Genomic DNA, 17,205 nt, shown 5'->3' on the forward strand with positions numbered 1-17,205 from the left:
TGCATGTTTCATGTTTAGTAGTAAATTATTATGAAAATCTCTGGCTTGTTAGAGTTATTTTTTGTATACTAACTTTTAACAGTTGTGTTTGATAAACAAGTATTGTGTAGCAAGTGTTCGATAGACTGATACAAAGAAACTTCACAGAAGTGGTCAGTACAAATAGCATCTGGTATACTGGTCTTGTAGAATAGGCTTTCTCCCCTAAAATCTTTCAAATTAGGCCTTTGTTTATATACAAACTATTCGTCTACCTGATGAATACATAGGGTGTGACCGGTCGACACGGGATGCTAACTCCTCCTAAAAATAGGCATCTGATCCCACCTCTGGAATTTCCGGGTGTCCGTGTTTTATGCCCTATTTACAGATATGTATTGTTTGCAGATTTATTTTTAGATTGACCACCGTTATTTTCACCTTTTTTTCCAAAAAGGACTGCAATACATGTGCCCTAGGCATGTATTTCTAATAATTATTTTTAAATCAAGGTTTTCATGATATCTTTTATCTTGAAACGTGTACTTTTTCATCATTTAACGTAAAAGTCTAATAGCTAAAGCTGTAATAATAAATAATAGAAGCACGGCCTGGATATAAATACTTGATATTTCTTGTGTACAGTCTTGACCTTTAAGGTTCACTGACACTCTGATAAGGGAGATAATCCTCACTAGGACATGACTATTCTTTTAATTAAATACTAAAATGCTCTCTTTGTTAATATGGGAATTAATGTTGCAGCTGTTGCAGAAAAAATACATAACCCTCGGGTTATTAAGAAAGAAAGACAATTTATTGGGCCGGCTTCATTTGTCAGAGATCGGCGTACGCCGAATTGCGCCGGTCATATGATCGGCGTTAAACGGCTAACTGGCAAATGAAGTAAACCGGCGAAAACAAAAAATAATTACACTATATAATAATCAATTAATTAAGATCTATCACTTTTTACGTTATGTCTTAGCGAAAAATAGGTTGGATAATTAGAAATTCAATGTTAAAAAAAAACATGGACCTCATGAAAAAAAAATATTTTTAGAAAATTAGAACGGATTTTAAATATATGAATGGAGAATTGTTCAAGAAATGCAAACAATTAAAGAATATGCCGAATTGGTAAAAAGTATCTGCATTTTATAAGTTGTTTTTTCTTCCCGCCATATTTCTAAGACCGGCGAATTCCTCGCCGGTCATTTCAGACCGGCGAGATCGGCGTACGCCGGCGAACCTTCCCCGGTCAAATGAAGCAACAAGCCGGGTTACCAAAGGTCAAGCGGCGCATTCGGCGTACGCCGGTTTGACAAATGAAGTCCCACCATTGTTTATATTTATGTCTGCATAAATTATCATGTAAAGTAGGTTAAGGTTTGTCATTCATCAGCTTTTAAGAAAAGTTCACCCAGATTCTCTAATTTCAAAACTATTCATTACAATTCAATTTTTATAACATTTGAATTAAACAATACAAATTTACCAAGCTAAAAACCGACTTCTGTCAAAGATTGATTGATTGTTGTTTAACGTCCCATTCGAGAATTTTTCACTCATTTAGAGACGTCACCATATACCGGTGAAGGGCTTCAAATTTTGACCTTCACTCGGCACTCAGGGCCATTGAGCAGTGGGGGATCTTTATCGTGCCAACGCCTGCCGTGACACGGGGCCTCGGTTTTTAAGGTCTCATCCGAAGGACTCGCAACTTTCACTTCAAAGTGGCGAGCGCATGGTGAAGGAACAGTTGCTACCCATTTTTTATCGACTTAGGTCAGTCGCGGTCGAGATTCGAACTCACGACCTCCCGATCACGGAGCGAGCGCTCTACCGACTGAGCTACCGTGAACGGTATTCTGTCAAAGAAGATGGACGAACACGGAGAACGAAATGCCTACAGTGCGACAAACATAACAAAATTTCAATTGGATATTTCATCTTACATACATTTTGTTTAAATTTACATTAATTTGCAAAAATCTCACAAAGATTGAAATTATTTGACTGTGAAATAAAATACGCATGCACACTAAAGAGAGTAAAAAAAAGGATTATTTTCTCATACTATAACATAATTTTTCGATATGAGTGTCTTCGCTGCATTTTTTTAAAAAAAGTTTATCCTCAAAGTTTGGGTAAAAATAAACATTTTTTGTTTAACAAGAACATGGAGCAAAGACCCACTATACCTAAAAGATCCACTTTTATGACACAACGATCGCATCTTTCCGGGAAATACTTGAAGTCCATTTAGTCAAGGATCATATCACAAACATGATTTAAATGCCGCTACTCATCAAGAGTTGTGTAGCGTGGTGGTTAGCGTGCTAGTCATAAAAAAGCGTGCTAGTCTCAAAGGAAAATGATACTCAGGATTTTTATTGCTAGGGTTCGAACCCTACAAATACCATATCATTTTTTTAATAACAGAATTATTTTTGCCGAGAAAATTTTCCTCAGAAAAGTTTTGTTTATCATATTTTCATAAATTTCAATAATGAGAACTTAACTCTAAATACAAAATTTAGAAAATGAATATTATTTTTAAATATCTGAAGATATAGGCATTCTGCACGCCTTGTTCGCCCATCTCCTTTGCACCGCAAGGTATGCTTAACTTGTGTGCATTTCATTTCTTTTGAAAAATCATAAGAGCTGATGCAAAGTTTTATATGAGTGAGAGGATAGATAAGGAACCTTAATCTTCTGTTCAGTTTATTCTCTCAAAAGCATGACATGTACATGTAAATGGTACATGATATACAAAAACATTTATACATGTACTTATAATACAATAGGTCAAGTAAGAAGTGTGAGTCATAAGTCTAGCTATCAAAATATCAATACATGTAGTAGACCACTTGCACACAAACTACATGTACTACCGGAGGAGTGTTCTTTACTTACATGTATATTGTATACGTTTATGTTGGTCAATGCGATTTTGAGGGGAAGAGAAATTTATAATTAAAGTATGTCTTTAAAAAATGAAAATGTCAGAATATTTTTTAGAAATATTATCATATATGAAATATGCAAAATATTTACATCCTTTACATTCATATGAAAAATGCGTCTTTTCTGATCTAATATACATATCTGCTTATCATATTCCTAAGTTTAAAATTCCAGCTCCCGTATTTTTTCAGAACATTTAACATGTATAAAGTATGTTTCCCAATTGATGGCAACGTCTTTTTCTTGTTTAAAGTGGTAATGTTATGGAATTTGAGGAAACAAAAGCACTAGGAACTTTTAAGAATTGAAGTTGTGATAGAAAACTACATGTATATGGCCGTAGGAATCGGGGGAGGGGGGAAAGGGGGAAATAATTTTGACGATATATTGTATACTTTAGAGGCCCCCTCAATATTTAACGTCTGATGACCTTTTTTCCGCTTGTCAGTAAATTGTGGCTTGGTACGGTAGTACCCGCCCATACTGTGCCCCCCTCCCCCCAAAAATCTGAAATTTCTTCCTACTAGCCTTAATATCAAGGACAGATTCAATTTTGAAAATCTAATTTGTCAAGATAAAACTAATTTTTATTTCCGCAAATAAATTGGTTTCCTGCTGTACTTACCACAGAAGGTTGAATTAAGGGAGCCGACTGGGGTTTTATTGTGTGAAAACTACTATAGAGAAACTCTTTAATTTTATACAATATATACCTTACATTGACTTCAGTATATATGCCAAGTTTAGTGAACATCTACCGTCTGGTTATTTTTTAGGGACCATCTCAAAATACAGGTACATTTACTATAGGGCTATATAGGGAAATACCATTTTTTCGCACTTCGGAGCAAATTATACAAATGCTACTATAGACTTTTTGCTCAAATTATATTTTTTGATGGATAATACTATATTGTACATTTCTTGCAAGAAACACAAAATTCTACCGTCTGGTTTCCAGAGGGGGCATCTCAAAATGTCTAAAATCGTGATATTTTCCTGTTTTTATGGAGTACAACAAAATATGACAGATACCACAGATTTACATAAAAAAAATAAAAATTATTGTGAGATTCTCAATTTCCTGTGTTTAAAATTTCAAGAGCATCTATTCTATACTTTTTATTTTATGACATAATTAATGACCCCGCTTAAAGAACTTCGGTTATTCATAACGTCAGAAACACGCTGTTACGACGTCTATCTACCCATCATTTCAAAAATCGTTTAAAAAATCAGTTATTTAAAAACGTAATTAGATTTTTTAACCTTAGTTTTCCTAAATTTGTTAATTATTGTAAATTATGTAAAAATAGTTGCTTTAAAAGAGCAAATACGCTTTATTTTACTATGCTGCGCGAAGTATTGCGCAATGAAAACCCCAGTCGGCCCCCTTAAGTAAATATTTAAAAAAAATCAAATTGAGCCGCATCTGATTAATCTACTATAATTGACTTATAAGAGCTACATGATAGTAGATCCAGTGTGGCGGGATACAGTTAGAAATCCATCGTCTGACTTTATTATACTTAAAAACACGTAGCCTTAAGTTCTGCGGTTAAATGTTTTCAACTACTCTTTCATGAGATTTCTTTTCAATTTTATTAATGAGACACGTCAAGACTGTTACACATGTACTAAAATGATATTTACAACCCTCATTGAATAATCACCGGAGAACGATTTATTAATTACTAGCAATTACGATAGGTGGACAGTACTCAAGAACTTGAACATTATGCAGAGTTTTTGGATTTCCTGAGATGGTTCCTGCTGGATTTCTACTTGGAGAAAATGTTGTTAAACCAATTTCCCACTTGTCTCCCTGCTTCTTCTAATCGACTTCCTATTTGTCTTCCAACTTCCTGTAATCGACTTCCGGCCTGAGAGACGACAGGTGTCAATCTCTCCGTTATTAGCGTCCGAAACTCCGATGCTCGGTTTCCAGTGCAACTGGTCCCTATCTGTAGTACCTCAAATAGTACCCTGTAGATCAATCAGAAAGCCATTGAACTATGTTCTATTAGATAAGTTACATGTAAATATCAAAATTGTAAACGTGACTTAAACATCAAAATTATATTGCCATAATAAAATTATACTGATAGTAATCAATTTTATACATAAGATCAATCTGTAATGGAATATATGCATGTACTGTTCTGTTTCTCATACCTATGGATTTCTGTGGGTTGTAGAAAGCTGCTGGCTTCGTACACCCCCATAAGGGCATCCCTATTGTCCCAAAAAACGTCACAGAAGCTGATGTTGGCAGCGTTGTGCAGGTAACAAGTAGACACGTGATCCATCATGGTGGTCTTGATCATTCGACATCGGACCGTGTCTTGTGTGTAGAATTGCTTCAGTGTGTTTATAAGACAGTCCCCGGTTGCTTTGATCCAACGTTTTCCCTACATGTCATAAAAGATTAAAATTCACTTAGTACACAGAGCAAGAGTTTCCAAGAAAATTTTTTAAAAATCAAGAAGTCATGTGATGGAAACCGAAATAGTATTGTAAAAGCCAAGTACAAGGATTTGTATCGTTTGATGTCAAGTGGAGAACACTTCATATGCAGTAAGCTTTGCATGCCCTTCCCGTTTTACTTTTAAGCTATTTTTAAGGATTAGATCCCTCGGTACCCTTGAACTTACAAAATGCTTGAAAGCCTAAGTAAGATTTATTACATCTGATCGTTGATTTGAACATAATTAACTCCTTATTATCGAACACAAGTTCTAATAACTTACGAGGTTTCCCCTATTTAGATCTATTATATGTACAAACAAGTCTGTTTTAATAAATATATTCATTACATTTTTAAAATATGTATCTAGAGATTTGTGTTGGTAAGTTAACGTCAAGTAAATCTAGTAGAATTTCTACTGCTCTGGCTGTGTATAGCACTTACTAGATCGTTAAACTGGTTGTAGTATACAGGTTGGTAAAACTTCTCACAGTCGTATGTGCCATAGTGCTTACTAAATCCACAGTTCCCACACGGGAATCTCTGCTCAAAACAGTCGTAAAAATTGCAGGAGCCGGACGCCGCGTTCTCCAAACAAGTCTGTGACACATCTGAAAGACAAAAAAGTCGGTTATACATGTAGTACCTGCATAGTATTGATATTGGGTTCAAAAAAGTCTAAAACGTTCCCAATGACTGAAAGTACAGATATTTCTTCCCTACCTTGCACTGGATTGGTCGGTTTCTTCGCATCACTGCAGGACGAGACTAGATCCCGGAACATGTCCACAACAAACGCGTTGGACACGGTGACAAAGAGGAACACGGCGACTAATGTTCTACCAAACATATTCTCTCAAATCTTATGACTACTACAACTAAACAACAGTTTTAAGCATATATATATGGAAGGATGTTGACGTCATTAAGAAGGACTTCTTACTCACTCAAGCATACGAAGTGTTGACAACTGTAGTAGCCCACTTACATTGTTTGCAATTTTAATTAGAGGCATGAATCATTGTTACATCAAAACATGTCAAGGACCCACCTTACCTTATTACGTTGAAACGCTTGTTCCCCACTCCCCCATCTGTGTTAATTAAAAATTTTTCAGGGGCAGTAGTGGTGGTTGGGGGGGGGGGGTCTTAAGTGTTAATATTTAAAAGCTAGGGTTTGGAAACAGCTTTTGATATACTTGCATTTAACTGTTCCCTCTTGATAATTTTCAACTGACAGAAAGAAATTGCACATTTGACGTTCATAATTAATTATTATTATATACTGGTATAATTCATATAATTGTTATGTTTTAAGAATGTGAACTATTACGGAAGCCGGTAGGTGCCAGGTAGAAAAATATTTTATCTGGCGGCCGCCAGATAAGTTTCTGGCGGCCGCCAAATAATTATCTGGCGGCCGCCAGATAAATAACTGGCGGCCGCCAGAAAGTTATCTGGCGGCCGCCATATAATTTTCTGGCGGCCGCCAGAAAGTTATTTGGCGGCCGCCAGAAATTATCTGGCGGCCGCCAGAAAATTATTTGGCGGCCGCCAGAAAGTTATCTGGCGGCCGCCACATAATTTCTGGCGGCCGCCAGATAATTATTTGGCGGCCGCCAGATAATTTCTGGCGGCCGCCAAATAACTTTATGGCGGCCGCCAGATAAGTTATCTGGCGGCCGCCAGATCTTTTTATCTGGCGGCCGCCAGAAAATTATTTGGCGGCCGCCAGATAAGTTTCTGGCGGCCGCCAGTTATTTAGGTAGCGGCCGCCAGATAATTATTTGGCGGCCGCCAGATAAAATATTTTTTCTACCTGGCACCAACCGGCTTCCGTAAACTATAGACTGATAAAAATGTATTATTTAAGTTAACGTGTTCCTGTTTGAAGTAATAAGCATTAATCATTAACAGCCCAAAATGTGGATGCTTAAGGTGAAATATGCCTCTGCTCCAAATTTCACCATTTTTTTTTTTCAAATTCCCAGCATTGATTTTCATCAACAACAACAGCATTAGATTCAAATGGAAATTACATTGAATTATGAAGCGTTGCTTACTTTTTCAGAAATGAATATTATGTCTAATCATGATATGATGAAAATTTGATATAGTGAATAGAAGGATCAATACTTTTTTTTTTTTTTATCTCACCCTAAAATTAAAAATATGATGTATATATGAAAATAATATTTACTATAATACCTATCTACATGTATCACATTAGAAAACATAACGAAGCGTTGCTTTTTAAATCAGAATATCACATTGTTTCCTGTATAATAAAAATGCATAAAAAGAGTTATCTTTCCTTCTACAGGAGTTATCGTTCTTCAAACTATTTTTAGTGAAAAAAAAATTGATTGTAAAAAGTCTGGTTAGTCTGCAGCTGAAATTTCTGTAACAGTTAAAAGAATTACATGTATAATTATGTTAAGAGAGAGAGAAATATCTCAATTTTAACAGTTTAAAGGAACTGGGTATAAATGTTTTAGGTAAACTATCATAAGTAATTAATAAAAAATTAAGAAATCAATATTTGTTACTACTTTGGATTTGAATGTGAGGACTATATAATGGTCCTCGATATTAAACTCTGGTAAGACAATTCGTTGGATGTCTTGGAATAATTTCCTTGGAAAGTCATCTCTCTTATCAGAGGGATACTAGTATTACACCTTAAACAATAAAATGCTCAGTAACTCCAAATAAAAGTAACCACAGAATCTGCCACATTTGCTTCATATTTGAATGTTTTACTGACTAAAGACGAAAAGGGCCAACTATCAACTAAATTGTATGACGAACGACATGTCTTCAGCTTTTCCATCGTCAACTTTTCTTATTTATGAATTAATATTCCGTTATCACCAGCATACGATGTAAAATAAGTCCCCCAACGTATTGCTGTGAGAACGGCCAATTTTCAAACAGAGACAGACTACTGACAAATAAGTTGATGTTACAGGAATTTCAACAAACTCTTTTAAAGTCAGCATTTCGTAAACTCTATGGTCGTTATAATGACCTTGTTTGCAAAAAACCTCTCATTGGGAAGTATTTTGGCTGATTTGTTAGGTCATTGTTTTAATGCAAAATTTGACTACGAATTATTCCGTCTATCTGATCAAGGGCTCACAGCTGGTGTGTCCGGTAGACAGGGTATGCTTACTCCTCCTAAGCACCTGCTTCCACCTCTTTGAATTTCTGGGGGTATGTTTTATGCCCCGTTCTCAGAATTGTTTTGTTTGTAGCTTTTGTTTTTGTTTTTTTTTTTTTTTTAGATCGATCACTGTTCGTTATTCTCAACCCTATTCATTTTTTTCTTAATACGGATTGCAACAACGGATTTTGTAATTCTGCAATGGTTGCAGCCTTTATTGTCATAGCAAAAGAAAGACATGTTTTTGTTTTTATTTTTATTTGTTTAAATTATTTACATAAAATTGGTGAAAGTACTTAAAATATGGAGTTATTGACAGGTAGGTTACAATGATGGAAGAGCCCATTTCTCCAAGATGGCTTTAAAAACCGATTGTAACTAGTTTAGATTTAATCGATTGATTCATGGGAATCGCTTTTCATAAGAAATAAAGAAAATATACAGAAAATGTTATAATATATTGTACAACAGATTTTGATCATTTTAGTACAATATCGGTAAAATCTGTGACAGGATTTAATAAATGTTGAGAAGACGTCTACAAGGAAATGTTGAGATGTTTTGGTTAATACAAGTCTGACTGTTCTTTGCAAAGAACCGGTTTTTGGCAATGTAAGGGAAGATGTATAAGGTTTGCTGTACAGAGAAAAAGGAGAAGGATATTCAGAAGTTAAATGATAAAGGGGAGGAAAGAGTTTTGGGGGGATTAAAAAAATTAATCTCTGTGAAATTTTTTTATAATAAGGAATTCTTGGATCTTCTCCTTTGGGCCACGTACTATTGTGTTGAAATAAATAATCCTGTGATTTTAAGGTTTGATGATACAAACAAACAAGAGGCCCATGGGCCTTGAATCGCTCTTCTGATAAACTGTACAACCTATCACTTCTATTTGAAGCTTCGAAGTATCCTGTATATTTACATAAACCCTTGAAATTCCAATTCACACTCTGAGAACCCAAGATGATTCTATGCCAATTAGTACCTGAGAGTTGGTCATGGTGACCTACTTATCACTTGTGATTCTCTGAGGACCCATCAACTAAGTTTGATGATTCTAAGCCAATTAATACCTAAAATGATTTTTAAAATTATAATCATAAAATTTTATAAGTAGGTCAAAGTGACCTACTTTTCAATTGTTTTACTCCAAGGACCCAAGATGCATCAACTGACAAAGTTTGATGATTCTAAGCCAATTAGTACCTGTAATATTTAATTAAAGCCATAAATTTTCAAAAGTAGGTCACCGTGACCTACTTTTCAGTCAACCTACTCCGAGGACCCAAGACGCATCAACTGACAAAGTTTAATGATTCTAAGCCAATTAGTACCTGAAATATTTGATTAAAGCCATAAATTTTCAAAAGTAGGTCACCGTGACCTACTTTTCAGTTGTTGTACTCCGAGGACTCATGACGCATAAACTGACAAAGTTTTATGATTCTAAGCCAATTAGTACCCGAAATATTTTATTAAAGCCATAAATTTTCCGAAAGTAGGTCACGGTGACCTACTTTTTTAGTTGACCTACTCCGAAGACCCATGACGCATCAACTGACAAAGTTTGATAATTCTAGCCAATAAGCACCAAAAATATTTAATTACAGCCATAAATTTTCAAAAGTAGGTCACGGTGACCTACTTTTCAGTCAACCTACTCCGAGGACCAAAGATGCATCAACTGACAAATTTTGACGATTCTAAGCCAAATAATTCCTGAAAATATTAAATACAGCGATAAAATTTCAAAAGTAGGTCACCGTGACCTACTTTTCAGTCAACCTACTCCGAGGACCCAAGACGCATCAACTGACAAAGTTTTATGATTCTAAGCCAATTATTACCCGAAATATTTTATTAAAGCCATACATTTTCCGAAAGTAGGTTACGGTGACCTACTTTTTAGTCGACCTACTCCAAAGACCCATGACGCATCAACTGACAAAGTTTGATGATTCTAAGCCAATTAGTACTAATATTTAATTATAGTCATATAAATTGAAAAGTAGGTCAATTAGTACTAATATTTAATTATAATCATATAAATTGAAAAGTAGGTCACGGTGACCTACTTTTCAGTTGACCTTTTTTGAGGACCCAAGATGCATCAACTTACAAAGTTTTATGATCATAGGACTTAAAATGTCCAAATTATGCCTCTAAAACGCTTTGAAATCGAATGCCTGCAAAGTTCAAAAAGTAGGTCACTGTGACCTACTTTTTAATAAATATGTTTTATGGCCCCAAGATGCATCATCTTACAAGATTTAATGATTCTAAGCCTCCCCGTATTCAAATTAATGACCTTAATTGTTTTAAAAAAGATTAGCCATAAAATTCAAAAAGTAGGTCAAGGTGACCTACTTTTTAGTTGACGTACTTTGAGGACCCAAGATGCATCAACTGACAAAGTTTGATGATCATAGGCCTTAAATTGTTCAAAATATGCCTCTAAATCATTTTGAAAAAGAATGGCCGCAAAATTTAAAAAGTAGGTCACCGTGACCTACTTTTGAGTCAACATGATATGAGGTCCTTAGATGCACCAACTGACAAGATTTGATGATCCTAGTCCTTATAGTAAGCAAAATATCAACATTTTAATAAAATGTAATTTTTGGTCAACTTTGAAGTGACCTTGAGACCACGCCCTTTGCCCCAGGGTAAATCCCCGTGCAAATTTTAATCTACAACATATCCTCATCCTTTTGTGTAAGTTTGGTGATAATCTGCCCAGTGGTTCTTGAGAAGAAGATTTTTTAGCAACCAGTACTTTTTTTTCTATTTTCCTAATTATCTCCCCTTGTTAAAGGGTCACAGCCCCAGTTTTAGTATAAAAGGGAGCCCTTGGGCCAAGGATACCCTGTGACAAATTTGACAATAATTGGCCAAGGGGTTCTTGAGTTATGGCCCATATTCTAAAAAGTTTACGCACACCGCACACCGCACAAATGGCCAAAGCATTAGCTCTTTGAGCCTTTGGCTCAGAAGAGCTAAAAATAGAGGTATCAACCGCGACCTTTACACGATGAAACTCTGCCATTTAGTTAACTTAAAGGTGCCTGATTGGTAGAGATCTGCCATTCAGTTAACTTAAAGGTGACTGATTGGTAAAGGTCTGCCATTCAATCACTTTTGAGACCTTTCAGTGAACGTTCAGATGGCTGAATGGCGCATTTTCATCCTATACACGACAATGATTCCCTTCCATTATAACAGTAGAAGATGTAACTATTCCATGTCTGTTCGGTACTTATCAACCACCAAAGCTACACTTACAAATTCGGACGTTTAACAGAGAGATGTGACCTATAATTAATTTATTCTATATTAGCGATCATCTGCAGATACGACAAATGTATATTTTGATGGCGTTATACATAATCTTCTTTACAGGGATCAAGTGCCTTAAAGCCACTTACTGTATTATATATTGACAGCTTTAGGAGGAACGTTGATCGTGAAATGCTTATTTGCAAAATTCTACAGTTCTGAGAAAAACTCTCCATGATGTATGGTTTTCTTAGATAACAAGTATTTCAAGTATTCTAGATAGCGAAAAAGAGTAAGCAATGCTGAACCCACTTACAAAAACCAACGGAAAAGACTTAAATCTACGATAAATATGGTTCTCATGAAGTAATAACGTCACATGATTTATCTGTTAAATATCTATCGGTGCAATGATGAAATCTAAGTGAGACGGAATCCATTTACCGATTAATTAACGTTACTGCCTTATAATTCTTTGGGTTTTACTGTGTATGAAAAGACAATTATAACCGATCTATATCGGCTATATATAATCTATTGGTTCAAGGTATTAGAAGATCCATAAGAACTTTGGTATTTGAGACCATACTTGACTGAAGAACAGTAGGTGTCAGACCTTGGCTCCAGATCGTTTAGACAAGGTCAAAAAATTTCTTGTACAGTCCTTATCTTTATGACGGATTAAAAATCATACATGATTTTCAAAAAGTAGGATATTCATGACCCTGATCAAAGGTCACTTTGACATATTAAAATTTAGAAACAATTCGGGGAAATGCATGTTTCAGAAACACAATTATTTTTGGTCATAACTTTAACCTTACTTTTAATGTTTCAAGAACATGTACAGTAAATAACGCAGAGACTTGATACTTGGTACAAACATTCCTGTAGTTTTTGTCATGTGTTTGTACTGACATCATATATATATAGTCGTCCATCTTGTCTGCGAGGCCCATTTTGCGTAAATTTCTTAAAATAAGCATTAAATAAAATTAGTGTAAATCTCCAATGAGTTGTCTCACATTTCTTTGTGAATATCCTCTTACTTTGGATTCAGAATTTGTTTCCAAATGTTTAAAAACTTGTAATCTTTGATTGTCACTAGATTTGACGTTAAATCAGTTCTGTTGAATAATCGCCCACTTTTAGCTTATCTCAAAATAAGCCCCCATGGTTGATAATAAGCTCAGCAATGGCGTTCCAGATTAAAGTTTTTGGAATAGACTTCTTTCCAAGTCTTTCTATGCCCTAATATTGATCGGAATTGCAAGGATTATGCTTCTAGTATGTTCCCTTGTACCAATCTGGTTTAAGATTCTGCATTTTCACTTTTCAAACAAAGAATGACAAGAAAATATTTTTGGAGTAGGTTAAGTTTTTGAAGCCGTGAGCCCTACGTATTGATCAGATAGACAGATTACTCCGTAGTCAAATTTAGTATGAAAACAATGACCTAAAAATAGTATGAAACACGTCAGACAAAAAACAACCAGACAAGAGATTGCATCTTAAACATGGTCATCATAACAATTGTAGAATAAACGGGGTTTGTTGAAATTCTTTTAACGTCAACTTATTTGTCAGTAGCTGCCTAGTTTAAAAATCGTATTTGAAGAGTGTTCTTGCGTATCGAATCAGTTTGAGAAATTAACACTGGAAATACTGAAGTGATCCTCTTTATTTTGTCATACAGTTTAGTTAGTTGGCCATTTTTGAATTGTCTATAGGCAGTTAAAACAACCAATTATGAAATAATATGGCAGATTCTGTAGTGTCTTATCAGGGACCTATATACTATATAGGTCCCTGGTCTTATTTGGAGTTCACTGGGGTATATTGAGTTGACATATGAATGAAAGTAACTATTGCTAATTTATAAAACGTAGTCGATATATATAAATGTTGAGTTAAAGGCCACAGTAAGTGTTTTCTTCTTTTCATGAAGTTTCTTGAATTAATTTTGCTTCATAGAAATATAAATACTGGTCATACAGATCGGCTTATAAAGGAAACATTTAGTCCCGATCAACATCCAACAGATTGTTGGTACACCCGATCTCCAAAGACTGCATAGATATGGTTAATTACGAACTCCACCTGTAGAATCGGACTGATTTTTTACCAAATATACGAAAATTTACGTTCCATTTTTATTAAGGAAGCAGTTGTCTATGATGTCAAAAAGCCTGCTCTTTAATTTATCGTGAGGATTGGTTGTATAAAGAGTAGAAAAGTCATATGTTTTGATGTTATTGATGTTTGAAAAGTTTCTAGATTTTAAATTTTCCAAAAGTTCTTTGGAGTTTTTTGTTAATATTCCACATTTGATTTACACTACTTCTTGAGTATGTTGTACCATGATACGTCTTAAATTCCTCCTGTAATTTACTTACATCTTCCGGTTGATTGAACAGAAAAAAAGGTTTTTGGAGCAATCACATTCCCAAGTAACTAAAAACTTACCAAGACCATACTTATATATGTGGCATTTAATGAACACTACCAAAATATTTGTTTAGTGAGGGACTAAAAAGCTTACAACAAGCAAGAAAATTTACCCTTTTTAAAAAAAAAAAATCTCTTTTTATATATTAAAACTACAAGAAATGGTTGCTGCAAACAATATTTATTACATCAATAACAAAACAAATATATATATATATATGTATCTCATAAAAAAAAATCCTTTTACAACATAAACAGAGTAAAATAAAAGCTTTGAAAAATTCTGTGCCATAAGGCTTTTCAATAATCACCTCTTGTTTTTGATAAAAACAAATTTGTATAATATTCACCTCACATTTTGATTAACAGAACAGGCCATTGTGAATTACCGGTACAATCTTGCATCAAGTGGAACTACATGAAATATCATTTAAATACTGGTAGCTTGAAATTTCTCTACACACTACAAAATAAATCATTGTACAACAATTAAGTCACCCCTGGTCTGAAAAACACAGATTACAGGACAATCTTCACAGGAGTTCACATGTTTGACAAAATAACAGTCTTTTTAATCTGATCTTTCTAATTACCTGATTTTATGACAAAATCATGACTTTCCCACAATTGAAATGATTGAATTGTTTCTTATAAATTAGAATTCGTTATCAAGGCACCAATATGGGTAATCTCCATCAATTTATAAGTAATATTTGACATTCTATATATGTATGCAATAACCAAACAATTACACATGTGTTTACTCTTCTTCTCTAAACTATGATATCTAAAATATAATTTATACAAACATAGACAATGTATATATACTAATGAGGGTAGTCTCCAAATTCTGTAATATAAAACATCATTTTGTGGTTACCCCACGTCACAAATTCTAAAAAAAAAAAAAAAAGGTATAGGCTCAGTCTACACAATTTTGAGGCAACACTCAATCATTTTTTACATGTAGATAAAATAGCAAGAAGCTGCTGAAAACTGTACAGATATATTGATAAAAGTGATTAAGTTGTAGCCAGTCTTAAATAAACTGTGCCATAAAACATGACACATGCCCACATTGATTCTGGGTGAAAGGTCAAGGTACAAGTCAATCATTTAGAATGACAATCATAGTTTTAAACCCTGATTAATATTCACATGAATTTTATATGATAATATCACCTCCAAAGGTGACATAGAAAAGAATTTCATCAACCAGAACAAACCCAGTTTTACAGAAATGTTAATATTGAGAAGTCTCCTTAGTCTGTTTATAAGCACTTAAAAGCAGGTCTACAATTTTACTATCATTGCAAATTAAGGCTTCAGAGTTGACGCAGGTGGACATTTTCAGAGAGAGAGAAAGAGAGGAGGGAGGGAATACCTAAATCTAAGATAATCTGACTACTATGGAATCATTAGGTTTTGTGGTTGCTCAGTATTTGTGGAATTTGTGGGTACCTCTCAACCACCAATTAACATCCTCCATGAATTAAATAACTTGGGTTTCAGAGTCATCTATTTTTTTTTGCAAATAATACGATATGAGTGAATACACAAAATTATGTCCCCACAAATCTGTAAAATTTAACCAATCCACAAAAAATTGGCCCCCTCTAATTTTAATGATTCCATAGTATTTAATCAAAGTCACAGATCTGGGACAACTCAGTAGGAAGTTCTAAAAACAGTCTGTTGCCTCTCAGATGTGAAGCCTAATACAGATATTTGTCATAGGTAACGCATAACACTAAAGTTAACAAGTAAATAAATGGTTGATGCAATCAGTATATGGTCATAATCAACTCTAAGACAAGATTTGCATACAACATGCATGACAAAGAAAAAACACTAAACCAATACTAAATGTTCACTAACATTCTTTAATATTTACAACACCTTTAGGAACACTACTACATAAAATAAGTACATTTTCTTTAGAATTCCTAAAGTCAAAATAAATGCTTTACCAATAAAACACAATATGATGTCATAGTTCCCCTTCATTGTAAATAATTTACAGCAAACTGAAAGGAACCAAGTCAACTGTCTGTCACTAATATCATGGAATGTGATTGGATTGGCAAAATTAATATCAATATTTTAAATATATAACATTTTTATTTTGGCAAATTTTGTGAGTATCAAGATGCCAATATTGAACTAGAAAGTTGACAAAGTGATCATCCTACCCCCAAGTACAAAGTTGTTTACTTAATCAGACCTGTGGTCCCCTTTTGATCTTTGACTTTTGAGCAAATGACTTACCAGTAATAATTAACTGAAATGACTTCCAGTGCACAATCATCCCCTTTGAAATCAGTGGATGGAATTACAGAAACAACGACATTTGTATGGGCATTAGCAATTCTAATGCATAGCCCATATAAAAGTTATGAAAGTTAAAAAAGTTATATTTATTGGTTTATATTCGTTGTGTCTGCATGGCATTTGTTTACAAAACTTAGGATTCATTTCTCAGAAATAAGAAACATGTACGATTAAGATGCACTACAAATATTTTAGAGTAATGACTTGGAAAAACATACTTTTTAAGTAATTTGAATTCAATTTTTTTCCCTAGAAAACTATATAAAATATAATAAAGCTGTTTTGTGAAGCTCCTTTTCTGGAATATTATTTCCCCCAATTTTATTTCATGAATTAAGAAAAATAGATGCACTGGAACCTCTTCTGTTTTTTAAGCAATATGCTCAACAAAAGAATATTGTTGAACTGAAAGGAATAGTAAAACTGGTTTTAAATAATGCCACAGTGCATCAGTATAGTAAGTCATCATGCATATGTAAAACCCCGCCAGCAACTCCTGGTGTAGACATCCATTTCTAATCAGAGAACTCAACTTTCCTTTTAAATCAGATTACAGACTTCATCAA

General features: G+C 34.2%; 1 protein-coding gene across 1 annotated transcript; it reads right to left on the reverse strand.

Annotated features, from left to right (window-relative positions):
- Positions 1 to 2,692: 2,692 nt before the first annotated feature.
- LOC133173102 (uncharacterized) lies at positions 2,693 to 6,292 on the reverse strand. The gene is made up of 4 exons (XM_061308030.1): positions 6,143 to 6,292; positions 5,864 to 6,030; positions 5,128 to 5,363; positions 2,693 to 4,938 (listed from the first exon to the last, which is right to left on the reverse strand). Exons 1-4 carry the CDS (start codon positions 6,267 to 6,269, stop codon positions 4,734 to 4,736), a joined length of 735 nt encoding a protein of 244 aa, XP_061164014.1. The 5' UTR covers positions 6,270 to 6,292; the 3' UTR covers positions 2,693 to 4,733.
- Positions 6,293 to 17,205: the final 10,913 nt, after the last annotated feature.

This window comes from Saccostrea echinata, unplaced genomic scaffold (genome assembly GCF_033153115.1).
Source record: "Saccostrea echinata isolate AGI-Se365-2 ecotype Australia unplaced genomic scaffold, CSIRO_AGI_Sech_v1 ptg000056l, whole genome shotgun sequence".
Taxonomy (NCBI): domain Eukaryota; kingdom Metazoa; phylum Mollusca; class Bivalvia; order Ostreida; family Ostreidae; genus Saccostrea; species Saccostrea echinata.

Bases quoted from the DNA above. Each gene is read 5' to 3' on its own strand.
- LOC133173102 (XM_061308030.1), bottom strand. From the start codon at position 6,269: ATGTTTGGTAGAACATTAGTCGCCGTGTTCCTCTTTGTCACCGTGTCC. The intron at 5,364-5,863 runs GTAAGTGCTATA...TATGACATGTAG, and splicing joins ACAACCAGTTTAACGATCTA to GGAAAACGTTGGATCAAAGC. The intron at 4,939-5,127 runs GTATGAGAAACA...ATTGATCTACAG, and splicing joins CAACCCACAGAAATCCATAG to GGTACTATTTGAGGTACTAC.